At 39.0% G+C, this 24242-nt stretch overlaps 2 protein-coding genes across 11 annotated transcripts in view; both read left to right on the forward strand.

Moving 5' to 3' along the window:
• Positions 1-24242, forward strand: part of THEMIS (thymocyte selection associated) — a 305377-nt gene that overhangs the window by 143632 nt on the left and 137503 nt on the right. The gene's annotated exons all lie outside the window — the stretch shown is intronic.
• LOC103757687 (protein SOGA3) overlaps positions 1-24242 on the forward strand; it is a 48303-nt gene that overhangs the window by 20502 nt on the left and 3559 nt on the right. Inside the window, exons 3-8 of one of the 10 annotated variants that reach the window (XM_008923858.4) lie at positions 2925-2996; positions 3618-4793; positions 6084-6417; positions 12630-12736; positions 16639-16835; positions 19577-19779. In XM_008923858.4, coding sequence (XP_008922106.1) covers positions 2925-2996; positions 3618-4793; positions 6084-6194 — 1359 coding nt within the window. In that variant the 3' untranslated portion in view covers positions 6195-6417; positions 12630-12736; positions 16639-16835; positions 19577-19779. The other 9 variants (XM_018078028.1, XM_029962880.1, XM_029962884.1 and 6 more) reach the window with 9 other exon arrangements.

Consider the following 24242-nt stretch of genomic DNA (forward strand, 5'->3'; position numbering starts at 1 on the left):
AAGGTGGCTGAATCACTCACCCAGTCTAACTTTTGTTAGTGTGTCAAAACAAGCAACACGCAATTTTAGCAGTGTCCAGTTGCAGGGGTGATATGAAGATCTGCTTGGAGAAATCTGAGTTGCTATTTTTTGGCTTTGCCATGTGTTTTCCTTTTTCTATTTTCCCACGATGGATTTCTTTTTGTTATCAGCAATAAATTTTTCCATGTTGAGAACTGGATTGGAAGAGTGCAGTAGTGCAAGGCACGAGCGAAGTGATAGAAAGAGTAGCCACTGTAATTTGTGAAATGCACCTCCGGAAGAAACTCTCAAAAATGTAGTATTTATATATAGCAGGATATACTTCTTGATATGTGGCATTCTTTATTTGGTATGAGCATTGCCTCTGTGCTCTGGCACGATGTTGTGGGACACTGATTTTGCAGATATCGTTTATCAGCTGAAATGTGTGAGATCTTAACCTCTAGTGATCAGAAATTGTCTCATGGTGTTTTTCATAAGTAAAGAAATCATACCAATTCCAGCTGGGCCTAATCCACTTACCCCAGTCATCCTGCTAGTTGAATTGTGTGTGTTCTTCATTGGTTTCTGCTACAAAATTTTGTTGCTAAGCACTGTCATTTCATTGGTGAATAATACAAGCTCTGTGGATGATTTGTTGTAATTCAAGTAGAGCAGAATAGAAAGTGCTACCTAGTCATTACATAGCTACAACTACTGTTATAATTAAAATGTTACTATCCTGGCTACTAAAAGGAACACAAAAAATATAGAGAGAAAGGAGAAAAACAAGTTGAATTTTTCCATGTCACACCTAGAAAAGTACTTTTTCTTGTTTCTTTTATCTTCTGAAATGTTGTAGGGTACACAAGAAGTTTCAGCTCAGCATTTCAGAACTTCATTATTTCTGGAGAGATGCTGAGCTCAGCAGGGTGAATAGAAGGCATTTATATAATCAAGCAGAAATCTAGTTTAACTATCCCTTATTTGTTTTATCAGTCAGTGGTATTGGCAAGAATCTGGAGCACGGAGAAATTTGTGGTGCTAACTGATTTAAAAGGGTTTTTTCGAAGTGGAAATATATAGTGGTATAATTAATGGTAATACAGAGGAGAAACCTGCTCCTCTGAAAGTTTAAGGCTTTATAAATTTGCCAATTCAGAAAGAAAAACAAAAAACTCCTCCAAAGCATATTTGCTATTTCAATAATAGGATAACTGATGGGTGACCCCAGAAAAGAACCAGTTTGTAGACTGGATCCAGAGTTGTTGGATTTATATTTAGAGGGAAGAATAAGTTAGTTTAACTATTTTCACGTCTTTTCTGAATTACCTTAGAAACCTGTGTTTCACAGCTATCCAGCTATCCAGCTATGATCTGTGACTGATTTTATTATTTGGTCTACTGAGAGCATTCAATGTTTCTGGAAGAGACATAAGAATTTCATTTCTAATTCTTGGTGGACACATCATTGAATTTTAGTTCTGATACTGAATCTGAGGTAATATTTAATTGCTTAATTCTATAGCAAATTTGAGCAAAAAACCTCATGAAAAATCATCTCTTGTGGTTGCTCAGATTTATATGTGAGTCGCTTCTATGGCGTTAACTTTTCCTTTCGAGTGAGCAGTCTATGAGCATAGGATTTTTTACTGGGGTTGATCTGCAGAAAAAAGAGAATGATTGGTACCAGCAGACAAATACTGCACAGGAGTGTTATGTACAGCAAACCTGCCCCCTGTACTCTGTTTCTTGAGGATTATGAATATATTTTATTTCCCACTCTATGGAACTGAGTGGCTTTTAGATAGAGCTGGATTCTCCCCTAGCTGGTGCAGGGAAATGCATGTTTCTCAAAGGCATGAAGGGTCCTTTTACCAGAGAATAGTCTCAGAGGGAGATGGTGTTGGTTTTATCACTGTCCTGCCTGGGGGCCTACAGTTAACCTGGGGAACATAAAAACTGGGAACAGCTGCAAGTGGAGTGTTATGTATTAACATATTCTCTAATTTGCTTTCCTCTCTCCTGCTGTTTTCTCGATGATCTGTATTGAGTGCTGCCAGTGGGATAGTGGTAGTTGTTTTCCACTGCTGCCGTTTTCCCACTAACAACCTTTCTGCTGTCAGCAATTACAAGATTTTTGCTGGATACACTAGCAGGTTTTAATTCCAATGCATCCTGTTTCAAAAGCAGGCGTTTCTTTTCTACTCACTTGGGCTACATAGCAGAATAGAGGACACCAAAGAATCTTGCTCATATGGTGGTGCATATGTGTGTTTGTGTTCTTGAGCTAACGTGCTCTCTCACCAGGACTTTGTAGTCCAAGCAGTTTTAAATTGTATTTCCTTAAATAACTTCTGAAAACACAACAAACAGTGACCAGACCTATGTGTGAGTTTATCTACAGTGTACACTTATGGAGCTGTGGATATACTAGGACATGGAGAAAGGTGTGTTTGTAGGTGTACTCTGATGTCAGCTGACAAATCTCAGAGATACTTTTATGAAGCTTTACTACCACAAAGTAGGCTAAGGCATTTTTAAGTGCCTTAGCCTAACTAAGGTTAATGCCAAATGGGCAAGCTGGGTTTCACTACTTGTCTCAGCTTTCCCATCTGTAAGTTACTACTTGGGATACCTGCTTTCTTACCATTCTTGTCATGTGTTAAGCATTCATAATGGATTAGTCTTAAAATGTGTTGAACAAAAAAGGTAACAGATTGATTAAACCAAAGCTTTACTTGTATGCCATTGCTGTGTCATTTTTGGGCAGCTGTGTCTCCCCTCTGTATTTGGTATCTCAAAAATTGGAAGAAATTAATTCCTTTATAGTTGCATCTTGCTATATTTTGAAATGAACGATACATGAATTATATACCTCTTTAGTGAAATATTCAGTGCATCTCCTTTTGTTGTAATTGCAGCAATCACTGAAAAGGAGAGGGAGCAAAGACCTTCCAAAATCAGAAAAAAAGTCACAGCAGACACCAACAGAGGTATGTTGCAATAACTGTAGCCTGGATTCTTATGCGCAGGCTTCAAGGACACTACTGAAATGGGGTACATGATTTGTAGATGTGTACTTGGCTTGCTTTTTGCTTTGCCCTTTGTTTTCCTATATGCTGTGAAATGGAGAGGTCTTACCCCAGATTTGCAGTCAGACACCACTAATCTCAAGGACCACCTAAACAAACTGTGTGTACTGTGAAAGAAGTACACCTTCATCTACCTGATATTTTAGAAAATGTAAATGGCAGCACCAGTGAAACAAGTTTATAGGCTCTTTGTGTGCTGACTTCAGGATTTTTGAACATTGTAAAGTCTATGTTGCAAGCCTAGAAAATGTTAGGGTTTTTTACAAACCCTCCTCTCCGCCCCCACTATGTATTTTCTGTGTGTATTTTAGTCACAAGTAAAATATTCTTTTCTCCTCTTTTACGTGTAAGTCCTTACTTCCCTCTTTTTAATTTACTGATCAGTGAAAAAATGATTGCAGAAAAATCTCATAGTGTATAAAGCCATATACCTGTGATTGTTAATCTTGTTAGTTAAGACTATCCACTGGAGGTCTCCTGTTTGACATCAAGTTTCTTCAAATACTATTTTTTTTTCCTAAGGAGGACAATGAAGACCTGAAATGCCAGCTACAGTTTGTCAAAGAAGAAGCAGCCTTGATGAGGAAGAAAATGGCTAAAATAGATAAAGAGAAAGACAGATTTGAACATGAGCTGCAAAAATACAGATCATTTTATGGGGATTTGGACAGTCCCTTGCCAAAAGGTGAAGCAGGTGGGCCACCTACCACAAGAGAAGCTGAACTCAAGCTTCGATTGAGACTTGTGGAGGAGGAAGCTAACATTCTTGGGAGGAAAATAGTGGAACTAGAAGTAGAAAATAGAGGACTGAAAGCGGAGCTTGATGATTTAAGAGGAGATGATTTCTCAGGGACCACTAACCCACTCCTGGGAGAGCAGAGTGAATCCCTGTCAGAGTTGCGACAGCATTTGCAGCTAGTAGAAGATGAAACAGAATTGCTGAGGAGAAATGTAGCTGATTTGGAAGAACAAAACAAGCGCATAACAGCTGAGCTGAACAAATACAAGTACAAGTCTGGGGCCCATGAGAGCTCTAGGCACCATGACAATGCCAAGACAGAAGCATTACAGGAGGAGCTAAAAGCTGCACGAATGCAGATCAACGAGCTGAGTGGCAAAGTCATGCAACTCCAGTATGAGAACAGAGTCTTAATGTCCAACATGCAGCGCTATGACTTGGCCTCTCATCTTGGGATCCGTGGCAGTCCTAGAGACAGTGATGCGGAAAGTGATGCAGGAAAAAAGGAGAGCGATGATGATTCCCGCCCTCCTCACCGCAAAAGGGAAGGCCCCATAGGTGGGGAAAGTGACTCTGAAGAGGTGCGCAACATTCGATGCCTGACACCCACAAGGTCTTTTTATCCAACACCATCTGGGTGGCAGAAAAGCTTCACTGACAGGCAGCAGATGAAGGACATTCGCTCTGAAGCCGAGCGGCTGGGCAAGACAATAGATCGCCTAATTTCTGACACGAGCACCATCATAACAGAGGCACGAATTTATGTAGCTAATGGTGATCTCTTTGGACTCATGGATGAGGAAGATGATGGCAGCAGAATACGTGAGCATGAGCTTCTTTACCGCATCAATGCGCAGATGAAGGCCTTCAGGAAAGAGCTCCAGGCTTTCATTGACAGACTCGAAGTTCCAAAGTCTTCGGACGATCGAAGTGCAGATGAACCTTTGTCAGTGAGTCAGGTAGACTTTTACTTATTACGGCCTACAGGTAAAAAGGCTCTGCCATGCAAATTAAGCCTCAAATTCAATTTATGGCACGTGAAAATTCTTTACTCTAGGCACTGGACCACAATCACTATTTCTCAAATTACTTAAGATCCCTATTTGGCCATATAAAAACATGTTCTACCAATAGAATTGTTTGTGAACAGTGAATAAGTCTGGTCTACTGGAAATTAAAATTATGTGCTAGGAGGTAGAAGATTTTACTCCTTTCTGGCTTTGCAACTGCATTTTGACAGAGTTGTGCCTTCATTGCCACTAAAGGCAGTACAGACGGTATTTCTGGCACACGAATGAACATGGTTGTTTTCTTAGTGGTTGGTTTCCTGTTAAATGGATAAAAGGAAAATTTTATTAATTTTAAACAGGAAGAATCAATAAATTTCAGAAATTATAGAGAATATGGCAAACCGCGGATAAAAAGAAATCATGTGAATCTACTTTATGGAGTCACAGAGCCACACAGTAGTGTGAATACTGGAATTGCTGTAACTGATTGCATCTTGTTGAAGGCCTATGGGTCACTGCTTGCATGCAGCAGTGACAAGAATCTTTTTTGTGGTTCATTTTTGTGCAGAACTGTCTCAGAGAGGTTTTGGGGAGCAAATTCCTTGCTGACTCAAGATCTTTTGCCATGAAAAATGAAAATTACCAACTCTTATCTTATCATGCAGTCCTATAGTTGGCATATCTTGTTATTGCTCATGGAATTACCCAATGTTTTGTAAGTCTCTTGCTGTGTTAATTTATTTTGTGCTGTCTTGCTAGTTTACAGTCAAAGTAGTTGCCAGGTGAAGCTGAAAGCTATTCTTATTCCTATGCTGACTAATTAGTCTTTTGTTCCCTTGTATCAGAAAGTCACAGACGCAGTGAGTTTAAAGCTAATCAATTACTATACATGTATTGCATGAAATCAAACAGAGACGGCATTTAGCATGCTCACTTTCTGATCTAGCAATAGCTCTGAGCTTGTAGAGCTCCCATTAGCTTAAAGGTAGAGCACTGCATGGACTTACACAAATTTAAAGCAAACTAATTAGTATTTTCTCTAAACAAGTAACAACAATTAACATTTAACAATTGGACATTTTAGGGCATAACCATGCAGAACTCCTACTGAAGTAAATGGGAGATGGGCACTTGGTCCCTCCACAAGCATAGTCTGATTCACTATTTATTTTGTTGAAACTTTGGACTTGCTATTCCATTAATTGACTGTTCTTTTTGTCTTTGTATTTACTTTCCCAGATGTTCCAGCCTATCATTTTACTTATTCTCATCCTTGTATTATTTTCATCCCTTTCATACACAACAATATTTAAACTTGTCTTCCTTTTTACACTGTTTTTTGTACTGTAAGCCATTCATCATTTACTGTTCATTGTAGTGTTATTTTCAGTTTGTTTATTTTGTCCACCCTCCAAGATAAGAAGTGAGAGACATAGTTTTTGTAATAGCCACTGCTGTAAAAACACTGAAGACTACTTGTTTGCCAAAACCAAAAGAAAACCAAAAAAGCTGCAAAAACCATACCAAAAAGTCACCCAGTTGAATAGGAAACCTGCTCACCACAGTGTTCCAGGTAAGCAAACAGACAACGGTATTTTTCACTTTCTCTGGTTTTATCATTTTTGGATAAAAGTTTCCTGGGTGACTGAAACCATTTTAATATTTATTAATTTGCACCAAATCTGAAACAAAACAGAAATATGCACAGTGGGTGTGAAGACTCTGTTACTTTTCTCTTCCCACTCCCAGAAACAGAATTTGTATTCTAGCCACATATGAATAGTAAAATCGCATTCCATGTTTATTCTGCAGTTGTATATCACAGCTTGTATATATGTTTTGCATGACTGTGATGATGATGTTTTCCAAGACTGTATTAACATGGATTAGACACCCTGGAGGGGACAAAATCAGAATGCTTGGTACATAAAGCACTCTGGAACTGTGTCTAGGAGCTGGAGCCCCTGAGAATGAGATGCTTGAGGAGGAGGTATCAGAGTAGTTTAGGAGTCTTCAGAGAGATACGGGCTGGCTGCATTTCTCTCTATGCTCTAGAAAAATGGCCACGCTGGAGTCTAACTTGAACTGATGAGAGTGATGTAAGACACCTTGTCTCATGTTGAATTTATCAGATAACATTTCCCAGTCTGTAGCTACCACAGCTTTACATTCTCCAGGTTTCAGAACGAATTTTGAATGAACATGGTAACTCTTGGCTTGCCGAGTGACCCCATCTAACCATGCTGTTGGTAGCCAACCACCATAGGTGAGGGAAGCTTGTGTGCATAGGTCTGCATCAATAGTCACTGAATATTCCTGTCTTGCTTATGAGAGGCTGAATTAAGAATACAGGCAACTCATTACCTTTCTTTCACACTTACATGGGCTGTTCCTACAAACAGTAGATCTCCCACTGTGAAAACCTCATCTGAAATGCCCAACGGGGCTCAGTTCTCTTTTCTGTTTTATCCAGCCTATGTTGAAACCATTAAGTCCCGCAAATGTGAATTCTCCAAAGGTGAACAAGTATGTGTATTAATGACATTTTTTTCTGCAGTTGCCATGTTAAATAATCTAATAATGAATAGTGGTAATAAAAAAAGCAGCTAGCAATAAGGATTCCCTTTGACTTATGCTAGCACTTTGTTCACTTAACCCATTCCCAGTGAGAAAGGTTCATCTCCACACCTGAGTTGTGCTCTGCTACTTGTTGAGAGACTCCGCTTTGAGAGAAAATCCTCGAAGGGCAGCAGAGGTGGAGCAATAAAATTTATGTTTTTAAGAACAAAAAAAAAAGTAAACTCAAAATATTTGGTATTAAACAAATATTGTATTTTTCTCCTTGTTTGTCTAGCTTTCCCTCAGCATACTTTGCAGGTGTAGTAACCTTATAATTTAAATTATTGACCTCTTTGATTTAAATACTTATTACTGCCAGGGGATGCTGTCATTATCTATTTTATACTTAGCAAGATATGTCTAAAGGAAATTAGAATCAATACATATGAGATAATTAGATAGCCTTGACTGGTGACCCAAATAAAAAGAAAGTCAGGCCCAAAGTAATTTTGAGGAGTTTCTAAGCTGCTTTCATATGTGTTCAGACAAGAGATGGAGCTAATCTCTGCACAAACACTGGCAGTTACAACCCCATTGCTTTCTCACAGTGCTTTTTTCTTACATATAGCTGAACATTTCCTAGGCCTAATTCCATTGGGCAGCAACAAAACAAATCAAAGCTGAGACCTTTTGAGACATTTAGGGAGCTATTGCACAGGCTACAATCTGAAATAAAAGCACACCAAAGTATACAAAATTATTTTAGAAGTTCCCCACAGTCTTTGACTCTGTGACAAGCATGGAAAATGATGAGGAGCCCCACAGAGAAATCTCAGTGAGAAATGAGATGTGTTTTTCCTGTCTTTTTTCATTCTCCTTGAAGGCGGGAACTGAAGTGGCTTATCTGTTTCACACCAGATATTGCATAATTTAAAAAGTTGCTGAGAAAGCTAATAAAATGTGTATGAAATTTATTCTTCGCCAGAAGACAAGATCTAGCCAAAGAAATAAATGTTCTGTCTTGCTAAATTGAACTTAGTGTTACAAAATGCAGCAATTATACTTGCAAGAAAGAAAGCAGACTCTGCTCACTCATTTACTGGCCTGGTGGGCAAAGACCACTTCACAGGTGAGTGAATAGATGCAGCTGAATACATCAGAATCCTCTAGCAGGAATGCAGGGGAGTCAGGCTGGGCAGAGACAGACAGAATACTGCTGATTCACTGATTCTGCCTGCTGCATAGCTTGTAATTCTGAAGAGCAATTATAAGAAGAGTACAGATTTTAGTTGCATCTGGCAAAAAGCTGGATATGCCAGGTTACCTATCAGTTCAGGTCTCACTTAGCAGATTCACGGTTCCCATTTTGTAACATTCTGGGAAAAAAAAGTCATTGAATTTGAACCATGAGATTGCCTTAATTTAACATTTCTCTGAAATATTACTTTCTGTTTCCTGTGTTCCCAAGGAATTAATTCCATGTTCTTTCAAAAGGAAAAATCTTTCATCTAGAGGTCTCGTTCTGACATTTTTACATTTGTGTAAATTGGCAGTAACTCCAATGAATTTTTATGTAATTTAGGGAAAGATGTATTTTTTCCTTTAATGCAACCAGATAATTGTATTTGTTTTCTATTTAGAGCCAGCTCTAAATGCTCTGACAAAATCTCTCTGCAAATATTTTCTTTACTGCTACTGAAAAATTCCCTTGAAGTTAGAATGATCATCTTCTCTAGGATCAGAGATATTTCTTTCAACCAAGAATATCCATGCCTGAAGTTCCAGTTTAGAGATAGAATAAGTGTCTGCTGACACATGTCACCAGTGTTTCAGAATCAAAACCAGAAGAGAGCAGGTGCTATAGTGCAGAAAAACGCCTGGCAGTCGGAAAATAGAAAATTGCCAGAAACATGGCTGTCTAGATATGTGTTATAAAAAAAGATGAACTGCACATGAACTTTGGGAGTTGTTTACGAAAACAAGCAGAGCTTCAGGGTATTACATGCCCTTTCCCTTAATCACCCCAGAATCTGATAGGTGAGTAGGAGACTTCTAAAGGCATCAGTATCACGGACATAGTTCCCATTGGCTTACATGCCTGTCTCTGATTTAATGCCAGGGGAAGTGATATTCAAACCCAACTTTTGCCATTACACATGCAGTTGCCTATGAGGAAAATTACAGTGGCTCTATTTAAAGTAAACATCTAAACTATCTGCCACCGATTTCCAATGTAACCTTGGAGAAGCGACATGACATAACATGTTGTTTGCTCTGTTTCTCCACTGAGTTATGTTACTATCTCAGAAGTGCACAACAGTAAGAGGAGACAGAATTTTTACTCCCTTCTGCCAGTTTTGTGTATATATATACCAATTGTATATATCCACTCCTGAAATGTATATACCAAGATTACCAAGATGTCCATCATTCAGGAATCTAATGTTGTGGATGGGTTGACTGCAGTGACAGCTGTGCTCTTCCTTCTTGTCACTAGTTTATGTTGCCATAGCACAATGGGTGTGCCATAATCAAACTAGTGCAGCAGAACCGAAGATGCTCTGAAACAGTCTTGAGCACCGACTATTGTAACCAGAATACACACTACCCTGAGTATGTAATCAGATTATAGCCCATGCTGAAACTCATGCTGCTTTGCCTCCAGTCCTGCATGATGAAGAGAAATTTAGCAGAGGGCCTGTTTAAAATGCCCTTGCACCTTTTGTTTGTTGAGGTGATGACTTATGACACAAGTAGAGCTGATGCCAGATACAGACAAAATATGCTTTCCTGAGGAAGCAATGTGTTGAATGTAATAAATCTTCCTGCTTATTTTACCTGTGCCAGAGGCCAGAAAGTCGCATCTGCTGCTTTGGCCCCTGCTGCTGGAGAAGAGACAGTAGGGACAATTTTTGTTAAATAACTTCTTTTCCTCAAAAGCAGAAGTCACTACTGCTACACTTAAGGGTATATAGAATAATGATCCCAGGTTTTCAGAACTCACTCCGTGTTTTCTTTGTCTCAATTTTATTCTGCCTTTCCCATATTAGAATGAGTTTAATGTGGCCCTTTGACCTATGAGATGGGTCCAGTGCTTGTCTCCTAATGAGCCCTTCAGTCTCACACATTTCTAATTCTTCACACTGACAGAAATGTAGGCCTTTGCCTGAGTGAAAACTCAAGCCTGGGATTTAATCCATTGTTTTCTTTAATTTTACTCCTTTTACTTCAAAGAGTTCACACAGCGAGACTAGAGGGATTGAGTTAGCAATATTAAAGAATAATAGCCTATGCTGACGGATAAGAGTAAAAAAACATGTCTTAGGAGTCTGTCTTCATGTGCAGTGGTGCAGCTGTGCTGGCTTCGGGGAGGAGGCTCAGCTGTGGCACCTGGCCTCCAGCTGTGAGCTCAGTTCTGCTCCCAGGCACTCCAGCTTCACCCCCAGCCATGTCAGCTGGTGTTTGGGTCCTAATGTCACAAAAGAAAGTCACACTGTTGCTTTATTTTTTAAATCCTCAGAGTTTAGAGTCTGGGGATTTTCTTCAGGAACATTCAGTCGAGTACTTGGGCATCTTTGTTCAATTTTTAAATCATCTTTAAAATTTTCACAAACATCCCAAGTCCCATTATTTATGTTACATAGGAGCAGAATAAGCACCCCAGTAATGTATTCACTGAGACTTACTGCTAGACCATATAAGGAGAAAAAATGTGTTTTCCCTGAAACCTGATTTGGTATTTACTATAAAATGCACCCAGAGCTAAAATCTTTATACTGTGCATGGATTTTATCACAGATAAAAACTTACTGTTCTAAAGACGAGAGTGCTGACTAAGCAAAGGTTGTGTGAAACCTCATATCATGCCCTTTGTCTCACTGATCCTCCTGTCATCAGCTGCTCTGCCCACAAAAATATATGTCACTCCTGCTTAGTGCATTTGAAGACACCCATCTGATAGCAGGATTTATCCAGTTTTATGCTGCCTGAGTCAAGTATTTTGGGGCCCTTCTCTACGTACATGTGGGGAAAAATGTTCTCTGAAATGCGAATTTACTAACTGTGCCTCAGTCACTGTCCACAAACACATCCAAGCACAAGTACCCAGCAGGGCAATGGTATGTGTGTGTGAAGCTTCCACCCAAGGATCTCTCTCAGTTGCAAAATGAAAGCAATTTAACATACAATGCAACAGGAGAGTTGTGGGCAGAGACGGGAAGAGTGAGCTGGGCTCCTTGTGCCTGTGGCTCAGCAGGGGGAGCAGCTAATTTTCACCATGCTGGCTTCAGAGTCTCCTGTGGACTTAGACTTGCTGGATCATTTTTGTCACATACACTCCCTTACCTTGCCCCATGCCAACACTTGCTATGGGCACTCCCAGTGATTTATATCCAAACCAAGGTGGTTTTGTACCTTCCTTACCAGACTTATGCCAGAGATGAGTTTCCTTGTGAAAGGGAGACTCTCCACCCAATTTCAAGTGCTTTGCTTTGCTGAGACACCAAGTGTCTTAACAGACTAGAGAATCTGATCCAGAAACCTTATAAAGCATCGGGAATATTTGGGTATATACCAAAGAAACCATTATTTTCATTCCCAGAATGCAAGACAGTAGGATTACACAGTGCCTAATAATTCCACACTTCATAAGTAAGAGCATATTTAGAGTACAGAAAAAGATTTTAGAGAGGAGTGGTTTGCTTTAAGCTCTTTAAGATAGCTGTTAACTGACAAAACCTTTTGTTGTTGTTCTGCTACTTTAAACAAAACTCCCTTTAAAAAGCAGTTTATGAGGATCAAGTTGCAAAGCTCAAAATAATCGTACTGAAAAATAAAACCCTGAAAGCAGGGTCTGGAAAACAGCAAAAAATCTGGACCACAATAAAAGAAACCTAAAATTGCCTATTGTCATAGCTTTAATATTAACACTATCTGCTTTGGCAAGCTTTAAAGACTGGACTGCACTATAAAACCTAAAAATGTCCTGGACTTGGAGTTGTTTACACAAAATATGAAGAGATATAAAGTTACAGAGCTGGGGGCTGGAAGAGGTGGCTTTAAAGCCATCCTCCATGCACTGACGTCACGTGGAAGCCAGCTGCAGGGATGATGCTGAACGGAACTGTTTTTCAGTTTGCAGAAGTTGAGGAGTTATTCAAAGAGAGTTACAAATACTGCCCCAGTTGAAAGGTTGTGTCTTGCTCAGCTTTCTTATTTCTTTTAAAGATCAAGATTCGCAGAACTGGATCCCTGCTAGTTATGTGTTTCATTGCTTTCACTGCTGCTTAGAAATGGACAGAGAAACTTCTAAAGGATTTCTTATTCCATGAAAGGTATGGTTGCAGTTTATTTTAAATTAGTGGTTTTGAACACTCTAGATTAAAAAAGAAAGCATATTACTGATGCAGCAAACAGTTATTTAAACATCTAATGTTATTTATGTGTAATGTGATGTTCATGTATGTTATATATGGTCTTTATTCTTAGAGAAAGACTTCATTAGTTCAGTTAGTTTCTTCAGTGCAGGCAGAGATATATTAACAGAACAGGAATGACGGAGCATTGTGACCACTTGTCTTTCTTTTTCTTTCCTTCCTTCTTTCCTTCCTTCTTTCCTTCTTTCTTTTTCCCCTTTCTTCTTTCTTTTCTCTTTTTCTTTCTTGCTTTCATTCTTTCTGGCTCTCATTTCTCTCTATTTCTTGTTTCTTTCCCTTCTCTCACTCAACTGTACTTTCTTTTTATGGATAAAGCACACAATATTGTGACACATGGCACATGATTATAACTGAACAAATACATATGTTTACAATTTTCTTAGTCATCCAAAATACAGCACTTTGTTGGAAATATAATTTAATTTCATTTTTTTCTGTAAAAACAAGGGAAGATTTGTGTCTCTGAATGGTTGTGTACATCCAATCTAATTAAAATCTGTTGAAAAGTAACATCTTGGCTGATGTCAAAGAGATTATTTTCAGAAGTTGATAGAGGTTGTTTGCAAACTATTTTGCATTTTTAAAATGTGGTTGGAAAGGGAATGGGTATGATATGAGGGAATAATGACTAACATCAAATTGTTGCTTAAAACATTTTTTGCTTGAAAGGAGGAAGGACTAAAGGAAAATGCAGCTGATGTAGACAAAATTGATTATTTGCTTGAATTTGACTGCTGTAATGAGCTTCTGACCTTGTCTAGGACATGCAGAAATTGCCAATACTGCAAGAGCACAGATACTGTTCTGATCTACAGAGCAAATTATAATGTGGCATTTTACATGCCTTTGCATTGCTCAAGCCACATGAAATACCCATGGGGACATCTTAGTGCACTATACAGACAGAGGCATACTACCAGGACTGCATATTGGATTTTACTGCTAGTAGGGGAAAAAGCAAGCAACACCCCCACCCCAAAACAAAACAAAACAAACAGAAAAAAAAGGGGGAAAGAGATGCAGAAATAGGAGTTAAAACTCTCTGAGGAACTGATCCACTGTACAACAGGAGCAAAACTGTATAGTCATTCAGCTGCTAACATCAATAAACGTGTTTTTTTCTCAGAAAAATTCTCAGAGGAAATTGTAGAAGTGTAAGAAGCAATACAAGCTTTTTGTGAATCTTAGAGCTACAAGTGACTATCTGTAACTTCTGTAACTAACCTCTTTCAAGACTTGATTTCCTTCTCATGGTCTCGTCTCTTTTTATAATCGGAGTTCCACATGAAAAAATTAAAGATTGTTAAGATTAATGCAAACATGGCAATAGTACTAAGAAAACACCAGGGGCCTTTTCAACACTATATTCATGCTTTAAAGGAGTACATATTATATCTATTCTTATATGTGTAAAAATAGTATGCTATACAGTATTGACCTTTCTAGTAATATGCTGCTGATTAAAGTATGGTCATTATTACTATGAGTACACTAGCAAAAATCACCATTTGTGCAAATTGTTGACAGATTATGTCTGCCTGTCTTATTCATGATTTCACAGCATTTACACATGGAGTTTTTAAAATTTTTTTCTGAGATGTATTTGTGTAAGGTTTATAGTGGAGCAGAGTTTTATTTATTTCTCAGAGATATCTTGAAAGGTTATAAAGGCATAAATGTAGCCAAAAAGCTAACGACTGTACTAAAAATTGCAATCTTTGAATTAGCAAAGTGAGAAAGTATGGAAATGTTTCTAAAGTTCATTATCAATAGATGTTTAGACTGCAACAGATCTTAAATGCAATAGAGTTTTTTTACAAGTTGTTTTTGGTCAACACTTACTGAAGTCTGGCACAAAGCTGAAACGCTGGCCTGGAGAGGTGCAGCCTCTATAGCCTGGCTGCATTCCCTAAGAAGCCGGGAGCAAACCAGCGCTTGGCTTCTCTTGTGATGAGAATGCTGTGCTGTCTTTCAGCAGGTCTTAGTTTCAAGGAGTTTCATGTTTTTATGAAGCTGCCCTGTATGTTTTTGGGCAGGGGAAAGACGGAGGGTTTGAAATCTGTTTGTAGACAGTTGAGGGACAGATTGCCATTTCAGAGGCCCAAGAACAGGTGCTTGGGGTAAACTGTTTTGCAAGCCCTGACTGAGGATTGGGCCCATGATGGCTTGAGAGGTCCTTTGGGAGGACTAGCTATGACCCAAAGACCAGAGTAAACTGTTGGGTTTCATCTGAGCTCTTCTGCTTGTTCACGAAAGAGTCTTATTTCAAGTTTGGCATCATCTTCCCAGTGAGCTGAAATAACACAGACACTGGTAAATGGTGATTACACAGTAGCCACAGCTGAATCAACAAGACTTGTCCAATAACATATAGGATGGGGAAGAACTTTGTGTGAAGCTTAGGAATAAATTTGCACTGTATCATAGAAATGAAATGCAATGAAATGAGCAGTTCCTGTGAGTTTACAATCACTGATTGTCAGTCAGGGAAATGAACAAATTAAAGGAAGGTAGGGTGGTCTTAGCCCTAGTTAACCCTCTGGTAATTTATTTGTCTGCCTGTTTGATTTCTGGCAGGGGGTCAAAGCAATACAGAGGTGTTTTATCACTAGAACTACATTTATGTCCACCCAAGTAACACAACAGTTGGCTTTGAGAACTAAAATTAACAAACTCAAGTATCAATGTATGTGTACCAGCCATTATACCACAGGAGCTATCATAACTGAATGAATGAGTGTTATTTTGGTCTTGCTGGCATAGTAAATGTGCTGATGGTAGTGGGGTTTCTACTGTAAAGCCTAAGGAATCAAGAGTAACACCAGGTCCATAAAATCTGTAACTGCTTTGCTCCAAAGCCACATGAGCAGGTCTAAAATATTTCCCCGAAAATACAAATATTTAATGGTTCATATAATAATTTTTTCATTCAGAGACACTAAGACACTAAAGACTTCTCAAGGGGAAGAAGAAACCGGAGTACAAATCAGTTAAATATTCTGAGAAAGGTTTTGAACTAGATTGGAGTTAGTGCTATTGGAGAATATTTTCTGTTTTTCCCTATGCTGGTCCTGAAACTAACATGTATAGATTTAGGTTTGTAAATCCAAAAAGCTTGAATGCTTTATAGTGACTGATAGTCCTTTATGTAGTAGAATGATGCTTTCTACTGTATATATGTTTGTACCTGTTATTAGCTTTCCTGTCTTGTTTTTCTTCATGTATTCCAAGGCATATAGCCATGAGAATTTTCTGCATATATCAAGTTTACAGTCTTCAATTGCCAAAAGAATGTCACAGTCTTTGTTGTGCTCCATGCATGCATGAAAGGAGTGCATGAGTAAACATGATACCTTTCCATTTGCAGTTGTCTTTTGGACAAACCTAAAATAACTTTTGCCCTCAAGGGCAGATGTTGCAGGATCCCATGGTCCTGAAGTGCCATTCAGTATTATACAGACTCAAATTCATTGAAAACACGTTTATAGTGAAGAGTAATGGAAGATGCAAAGTGGCCATGGTACAAAGCCCACTGTGGTGGATGTTACTGAATTCTGTGATGCTAAATGCATGTCCCACCTCCCCCTTCCAGATTGGGCCTCTCTGCCCTTGGGTTTATGTCCTGTAACACTTAGTTCATCCATATTTCAGTCACACTCCAGATAAATATCAAGCAATCATACGATACTGTTTCCTGAAAGCACATTTCAGTTATGAATTTTGTGAAATTGCTTTGTTGTTTTTTGTTCCCTGAAAGCTAGAATCAAATACAAGTAAGACTTATTCTGATAAACTTCCAGGAAACATTCAGGGAAGAAAGAAAAAAAGCAGAGCTCTCTTTGCTGTTGCACAGACTGTAACCATGGACCTGCGTAAACAACTGGAGAATACTGAGAGGAACTGGAATAAAGAGAAGATGGAATTGCTGGAGAGATTTGACAATGAAAGGAAAGAATGGGAATGTCAATGGAAGATCATGCAGAAGAAAATAGAAGAGGTACTTCTAAATAAAACTCTGAGCACTACCATTTTCACTTGGGGTGAAGTGACATGGAATCACTTCAATTTTTTTTTTCTAAATTTTATCCTGTTTCTTATGTCTCACTGGAAGTTTCTAATAGCTAGGATGAAAAACCTGGAATTAAGCAGTATTTACAATTGCTCATTTAACAGTCAAGAATAAAGAGCAGCGGGTGAAATGTCACTTTGTTTGCGATGAGATTGTTGGCTGTACATACTGCTGCCAGTTCTACTGGGCATGAGCCACACTGCCTATATTATACAAGTTTTTTCAAGTACATACTGAACAGTATGGAGTTTAGGAAAATACATATTTAGTAACAAAAAAATCTAGGTATCATAATCTGGCAAAAAGGAATCATATGGCAATGTCTGCTGGGGTAAATGGTAATATTAAAAAGAATACGTATTTTAAATGCTGCATGATACAGAATCATTCTGGCTAGAACCTGTTCCATTTATGGATGGCTTTTTGGAGAGGAAACAGGTAAAGTAAATAGCATGAAAGTCCTGACACCACTTGTGTTTACACATACTAACAAACACTCGCTCCCTGCCATTTGCAATGCATCTCCTTCCAGAAATAGTTATGGCAATTATTTATTATTCTTTTATCCCCAAATTGTCCCTGCAGCAGAACCCTGTGGCACTATAATGCATTAACTGAGTCTGTTTGGCTACGTATAGAGGCAAGTTTTTTCATTAGTGAACTTTTCACATTTTTCATCTAATATACACATGGAGTAGTTTTTTCTTACTCTCTGCCAACGCTGTCCTGTGGCTGAGCAACACAGGAATGTATGGCAGAGATTGCTGACATGAAAGTATGAGAAGTAAAATGGTCAGAGCCAAAGGAATTACAGGCATAAGGCATACACTGCCCATTAAACAAGCCTGCAGCTTAACTCCATAATGTCAGCTTTCTTATATTTTACCTGCAATTCTTACTTGCAGACTTTAATATGATGGTCTCGGCCACATTTTTCCTTTTGTGTTAGGACTTTTCTGTGGAGTCGTACCTAATTTCACTGCCAAGGTGAGAATACTCCAAAAATTAGTAATGTGATCTGTATATGTAGTTGAATTTCATTTTCTTAGGTATATGAAGCGTTTTGGAATGATGGTAATGAAAAGGTATTCTAGCTATTAGTAGTTCTGACAATGTCAACAAAGACTGTTTTCATCATGTTCTTTATCAGCATATGGATTAGGAAAGCATGACTGAGACAGAAAAAGCGATAAAGAATGGAATGGGGCTGAGGGGAAGAGAATGAAGCAAATTGCTGTGTACTGCAGGACCAGACAAACCTGCAGGTGATACCGCACGGTTACTGGTAATCTAAGGTCTCCTCTTAAGATATGTCATAGCTGCTCTTGATTTCAGTTACCTGACATTTCTTCTCCAAAAGCCACATGCCTGGAGAAAAGGGGAGATAGATACCTTTTAAATGCCATCATCTGTAGAAAGATTTCCTCAATAAAATTTTCGCTACCTTATCAGCTTGTATTTTTATTTGGTAGTTTTCTCTAGCCCATCAAAACCTAACTTAATTCCTGGATTCCTCCAGGAAGACTTGTGTGGTATAGGAGATGATATTATAGTTATGGGATGGTATCCTTCCTTCTTACTGCTATACTGAATCCATATGAAGCTCTCAATTTCTTGGAAATGGCAAAGTTCAGCCTTCAGTTTCCATGAGCAGCTGGGCTTTGGAAGTGAAATCTGAAAGCCCAGGATGAGGTCAAGTGTTAAGTCTCTGAACGTGAGAATACTTGTCATCCACAGCACTACCCATGAAATAGCCACATGTTCTTCATGTTATTCTTTTTCACTGTCCTTTCAAAAGCTGTTGTGGTGGCCTCGTGCACTGTGAGAGGGCAGGCAGATGGCTGTTCAGAGGTGCCTGCTCTGCGCTTTCTTTGTAAGAGCAAGTTAAGAATGAAGGTTTATAAAGAGCCATGGGATTCTTGGCACTGGGAATTATACTGTAAGCAGAAGAGATTTTTATGATGTTGCTATTTTTTTCTAATGTATAATTTATCACGGTTCCTAGTTTGAATGGGCTGGACGACAGGAATTAACACTTTTTCATTTACAAATGAAGCCACTGGATCTCAGCAGATAGCATGAAAGAAGAGTGTGGCAGTGCATTGCCAAATAATACTATTCTGCAGTACTGATTTATCACTCCAGTCAGAGGGAAGAATTCCACTTGCCTGAGAACCAGAAAAGTCTGCTATAGTGCAGATGGCACTGTATTTGATGTGAATTCACTTCCTCTCCTTCAACTAATATACTTTATTAGGCTGTAACATAGCCAGAACCCTCTCCCTCCCTCACATTCCCCCACATCCCCTATCCATCAGGTCAGGGCTGTGTCCACCTCAAGTGCAATAAGATTACTTGGAAGACAACCATATGGCTTCCAGCTCAAGACAGGGCCATTGATCTCATGAGATCTCTTCCAATTCCAACCATGGTTAAAACCATGGCAAAGAGTTTGTGGATGGTAACAACCCTTTCCTTGTCCAGTGACAATAATGGTGTGTGAGCTATTACACTAGGTGACTCAGCACTTTTCTACAAACACATGTATAAAAACTTTCCAATCAGTGCTACTGAGTGAAGCATTGTTAACAGCAGAAGATAAATATGTATTTTACCATAAAGTTCATTAGAATACCATGATTTAATAGAAGGTTCTATTGTTTTTTCAGCTCTACCAGGAGGTAAGACTTAGAAGGGAGAGCAATATGAACGTCCGTGATAACAATGCCATTCAGAGCAAGATGCTGCAGCTGTCTATGCATTCCCCTACTTTGCAAGAGAGTGACACAGTGGAGCTGAACTTTCAACACAATATGGAAAATGACAAAATGGAAAAAGGGAGTTTGCTCAGTAAAAAAGGACACGAATGTAAAGAAACCAGAGCCAAGAGCAGAAACAATACTCTGTTAATGGACAATCTGGCCTTTGAGAACCATGAGGAACTTGAAGACAGCCACAGCACCAAATCTTCCAAGAAAAATACCAAGAATTATATTGGTGATCTCAATGTAGTAAGTAAAGTATGAGCATGTTTCAGTTACAAGGGTGAGGAAAATACTGAGGACTTTGGGCTGCCAGGTTAACCTAAAGAACTGATCTCCCTGGTTTTAGCTTTCCAGCAAGTCACTACTTCCTCCTCGGTTGCTATCAGTGAGTGTCCTCTCACTATTTAAATGTGTTAACAGCATGCTCTTTACCTCTCTTCCTACTGTGGGGGCATTTTTGTATTTTTTCTTGTGCCACTTTCCTCTGCTGTGAGTCTGAAATGCGAATGACCACAGGTTTCAAAATAATTCTGGAGATACCATTTAAAACACTTATATTAAAGGACTGTTTTTATATTTATAAAGGCTCTTAAAGAACTTGCCAGAGTCAGTGAAGAATTATGCAGCTATCAAGAAGAAATTCGAAAGAGGTCCAACCACAGAAGGTAAAAACATATTTGGAATTCTTATATTAGAGGAAGAAAATTAATAATGAGACTGTACTCCTTTTGCTGTTCACTTTGAAGCTGGGTTTGCTATTGGATTTATTAGGAGTTGGGCAGTTCCTACCATCCTACTGTTTCAGTGCTCAGCATAAAACATTCAAATTAAATTTACTGAAATATGATAAAAGAGCGTGTTTTATTAGCAAAATGGAGTTTTTCTCCAGAACCTACAAATTGAAATTAGTATTTCTGTGAGATGAAATTATACTTGTTTCTAATGGCTATATGGAGGATTTGCAAAGTGAACAGATAGTTCTATCTGCCCTGATCCCATTTTCATGCAGTTCTCTACAACACTGTATGTGTTTGTCAGGCTGGGAAGTTTCTTACTTAAAGCCCAGATCTAGCCATAAGCATGGGGGATATATCAGGAACTGACAACTCAAGAGTACAAAGAAGGCAAGAGAAGGAAGAACCCCATACATTTGTACTAATGGTGAGATAGCAAGTCAGCCCCTGAAAGGTATGGCAAATGAACATTCCACTATCTGTTAAAAATTCAATATTTGTGGTCTTCTTTAGCAAGCTAAATACCAGTCTTCTTCTTGAGTTGTGCAGAAATTCTCAGGTAAGACTGAACTGCTGGTGTGATGGGGTGCTCATGAAAGAGATTGAAAAAGGCTGTCGCAGCTATGCTGACATCCCATGGAAGTGTGCATCGTGGCAAGCTCTTCTCAGATGCTCCCAAAGAGAAGAGGGGCTTCTTACACTCCCCCATGCCGTCAGTTGGCTGTCTGTCACTAGTTTATTATTGTAGCTAGGCTAGTGTTTGTATCTTTAAAGCAAATAGATTCATAGCTGATGTGTAGATTCTAAAGGTGATTTTTTAACATATCTCAAAAGACATTTTTACTGTCATGTGTAAGGTTAGGAAACCTATACAAGGGAGGCACTGTGTCCCGAAGCTTGCTTCAGTCAGTTTATAATCAGGTAGATTCATGGGAGTTATTAGAACTCACAGGATTCCTCTGTCCTTATTGTAGGATAGGTAAGAAAATGAACAATCATCTGAAAAACTCAGGAAAAGAATTTTAGTGGCACAGGGAAGGAATACAAATTCCTTGTTTTGATCTTTCTTCAAATTCTTCATGTGTGTTTCAGTTATGCTGGGTGTATCAGCTGCAGCAAAACTGCTCCCAAATCTCTTTAAGCAGCCAGTGTTAAAACGCCTGCTCATGGGGGAATGAATCCATGATGAGGTCCCCTGGAGGGATCCTTATTGCTCGTCCCTAAAACACTTCTCCTGTTATTTCCAGAATGAAGTCACTTCCTTTCCTGGGGGAATTTGAGGAAACCCAAAACACGGTTATTCTGCCTGAGATGAACCATGTGTCCAGCAATGAATCACAGACTTCAGTTGCTTTTGAAACAGAGGAACACAATAACAGGAAGAATCTGATGAGCTCCACCAAGGCTTTGAAGGACATGTCTTATGGTGATCTTACTGGTGACACAGGAACAGACTTCAGACCTTGGCAAATGAAAGAAGCTCCACCAGTTCCTCCACGGAGCACTTCTCGGCACCTAACAAACTCACTTTCTGCAGTTGTACAGCTTTCTGAAGCACCAGTAAGAGACTCAGGCATCAAAAGCAATTACAAGGTTCAGGACTTTTGGAGTGGAGGGAAACTGAAGAATTCTTCACCTGTAAACAAGAATGAATCTGCAGCAGCCTGTGCAAATGAAGGGCAGGCTGTGAAAGTTCCTGTGATGGTAACTGCTGCGGTACCTGCAACCAAAAATGAGTGCAAAGTTCCAACAAGTTTCTGCCATAACACATGGGCATATGATGTGGTCAAACTTGGGAAAGACAACAGAAGTGAGCCTTTCCAACTGTCAGCCCAAAAGAGTTGTTCAGATGGAAATATGGCCCAAAGCAACAAGATGCACCAGAAACAAAACCCCAAGTCTCACAGCAGCCCTTTTTACAGTAATGACTTCTGTACCCCCGCTACCCTGCACAGTGACCTTTTGGAAGACACCAGATATACTTTGGGAAAGACCCAAAGAAATGAAATGTTAGCAGCAAAGATCGATGAGTTTAATCGGACTGTATTTCACACAGATAAACATAACAATGCTCTGCAACAAAACCAGGTGCCTCAAACAGCATCAGAAGATCACAAATCCTGTGAGCCACTGTGTGAGTCTGCTACTAGCAGGACAGACACTGTAAATACGTCTTGTATTTCAAATCCCAAACTCTCTGGAGCCAAGGAGCAAGAAGCTAGCAACCCCAGCAAAGCTGTCAGGACAGCAGGGCAACAAAAACAAATGAATGGACTTCCAAATACTAGTGGTTATAGGCACATGCTCCAGGAGCATGACTGGAGACCAAGTAATTTATCCGGTCGCCCGCGTTCAGCTGACTCAAGGTCGAACTATGGTGTTGTTGAAAAGCTTTTGAAAACCTATGAAAAATCAACAGTGACTTCTCCGTGTAATGCAAAATGCTGCAAAGATAAGTGGATACAGGCAAATTCTGAATTCACTGATGAGGGTTGCGAGAAACTGAGTCAGTATTTAGAAATTCTCCAGATTGAGCAAGAAAAGCAAGAATTTCCGAGGAATTCAGCCAAGCATATTGGGCAGCAACTCAAGCAAGGAAAAGAGAGACAGAAGTTACCAGAGGTAAGGTTCATAAGAATGGCAAGACCAGAAAAATTGTTTCATACCAACCCTCAGATTCTAAAATGAGGCAGGCTAACATTGTATTGTAAATAATTATGTAGAAATAGACATTTTAAACCAAGATCTGGATGAATCAGGAGCATTTCCTCTGCATATTATAGAGTTGTAGAAGGGCAGAGGCATATAAGTAAGAGTGGAGACATGCCAGATTTTGATCCCTGCTGCTGTTCCATAAAGCTGTATTTTAACTGCAATGCAGTTATGCAAGGATTGAACTAGTGAGAAGTGCAATCAGGTTTTAACCCCATCTTTCCTTCCTTTAGTTATTTCATAAGCCTTCTCAAAGGACTTAAGCACCCTTGTCCATGTCCAAAACCCTGGAGGTCTTAGATAGCATTCTTCAGCATCCAGGGTGCTGCTTGGTTCAGGATTTCATTGGAACTGCCTATGACAAGGGATATTGTAATTCCATAAATTTTCCAGTAATAAAGTGACCTCCTCTTACTCATGTCTCAGTACCAGCTTCTCCTATATATTCAAACATACACTCACAGAAACAGAAGATCATGGCATGACTAATTAATTTATATTTGGCTGAATTTTATTTGCAGAAGTTTAGAAATACTTCCTTTGCCAACATTCTTTCTTAATGAAGAGAGAAACAGATGGTTTGGAAAATATACTATAAATTGCAGGTTCTGTAAAAGTCCGCAAAGAAAGAAAAATATTTTTTCCTGAAGTGCTCCTTGGCCAACAAACACAGATAGATATGCCCCTTAGAATCTCAAAAAGGAGAAGGCAGGTGTGTTTTGAGCTGAGAAACTTAAATGGGTTCAGACTGTCAGCTGGTATGCTTTAAACTGTCACAAATTCACAGACTTCAGTGGAGCTATGTGGATTTAAGCAGCTGAGAATCTGACCATGCAGATTTTCTTCCACATGTCTTTCTGACAGCCTTGCAGTGAAGCAACATCTCTTACTTAGCAGACACATCTTTACTACAGCAAAGAAAGAAAAACCCATGAAGCTTACCATTTGTTTTTCATCTGATAAACTTTTGACAGGAAAACAATTTTTCAGCAATGGAGGAAAGAAATAATGACTAAATAATGACTGAATTTATACTGATGTAAGCCCAGAATAACTTTATTAAGCCAATTAGATTTTATTTCTCCATAGGCTCAGACTTTATATTGTCATTTCTATCTGAACAA

Source organism: Manacus vitellinus, unplaced genomic scaffold, assembly GCF_001715985.3.
Source record: "Manacus vitellinus isolate BGI_N305 unplaced genomic scaffold, ASM171598v3 scaffold_4_pilon, whole genome shotgun sequence".
In the NCBI taxonomy this organism is placed as follows: domain Eukaryota; kingdom Metazoa; phylum Chordata; class Aves; order Passeriformes; family Pipridae; genus Manacus; species Manacus vitellinus.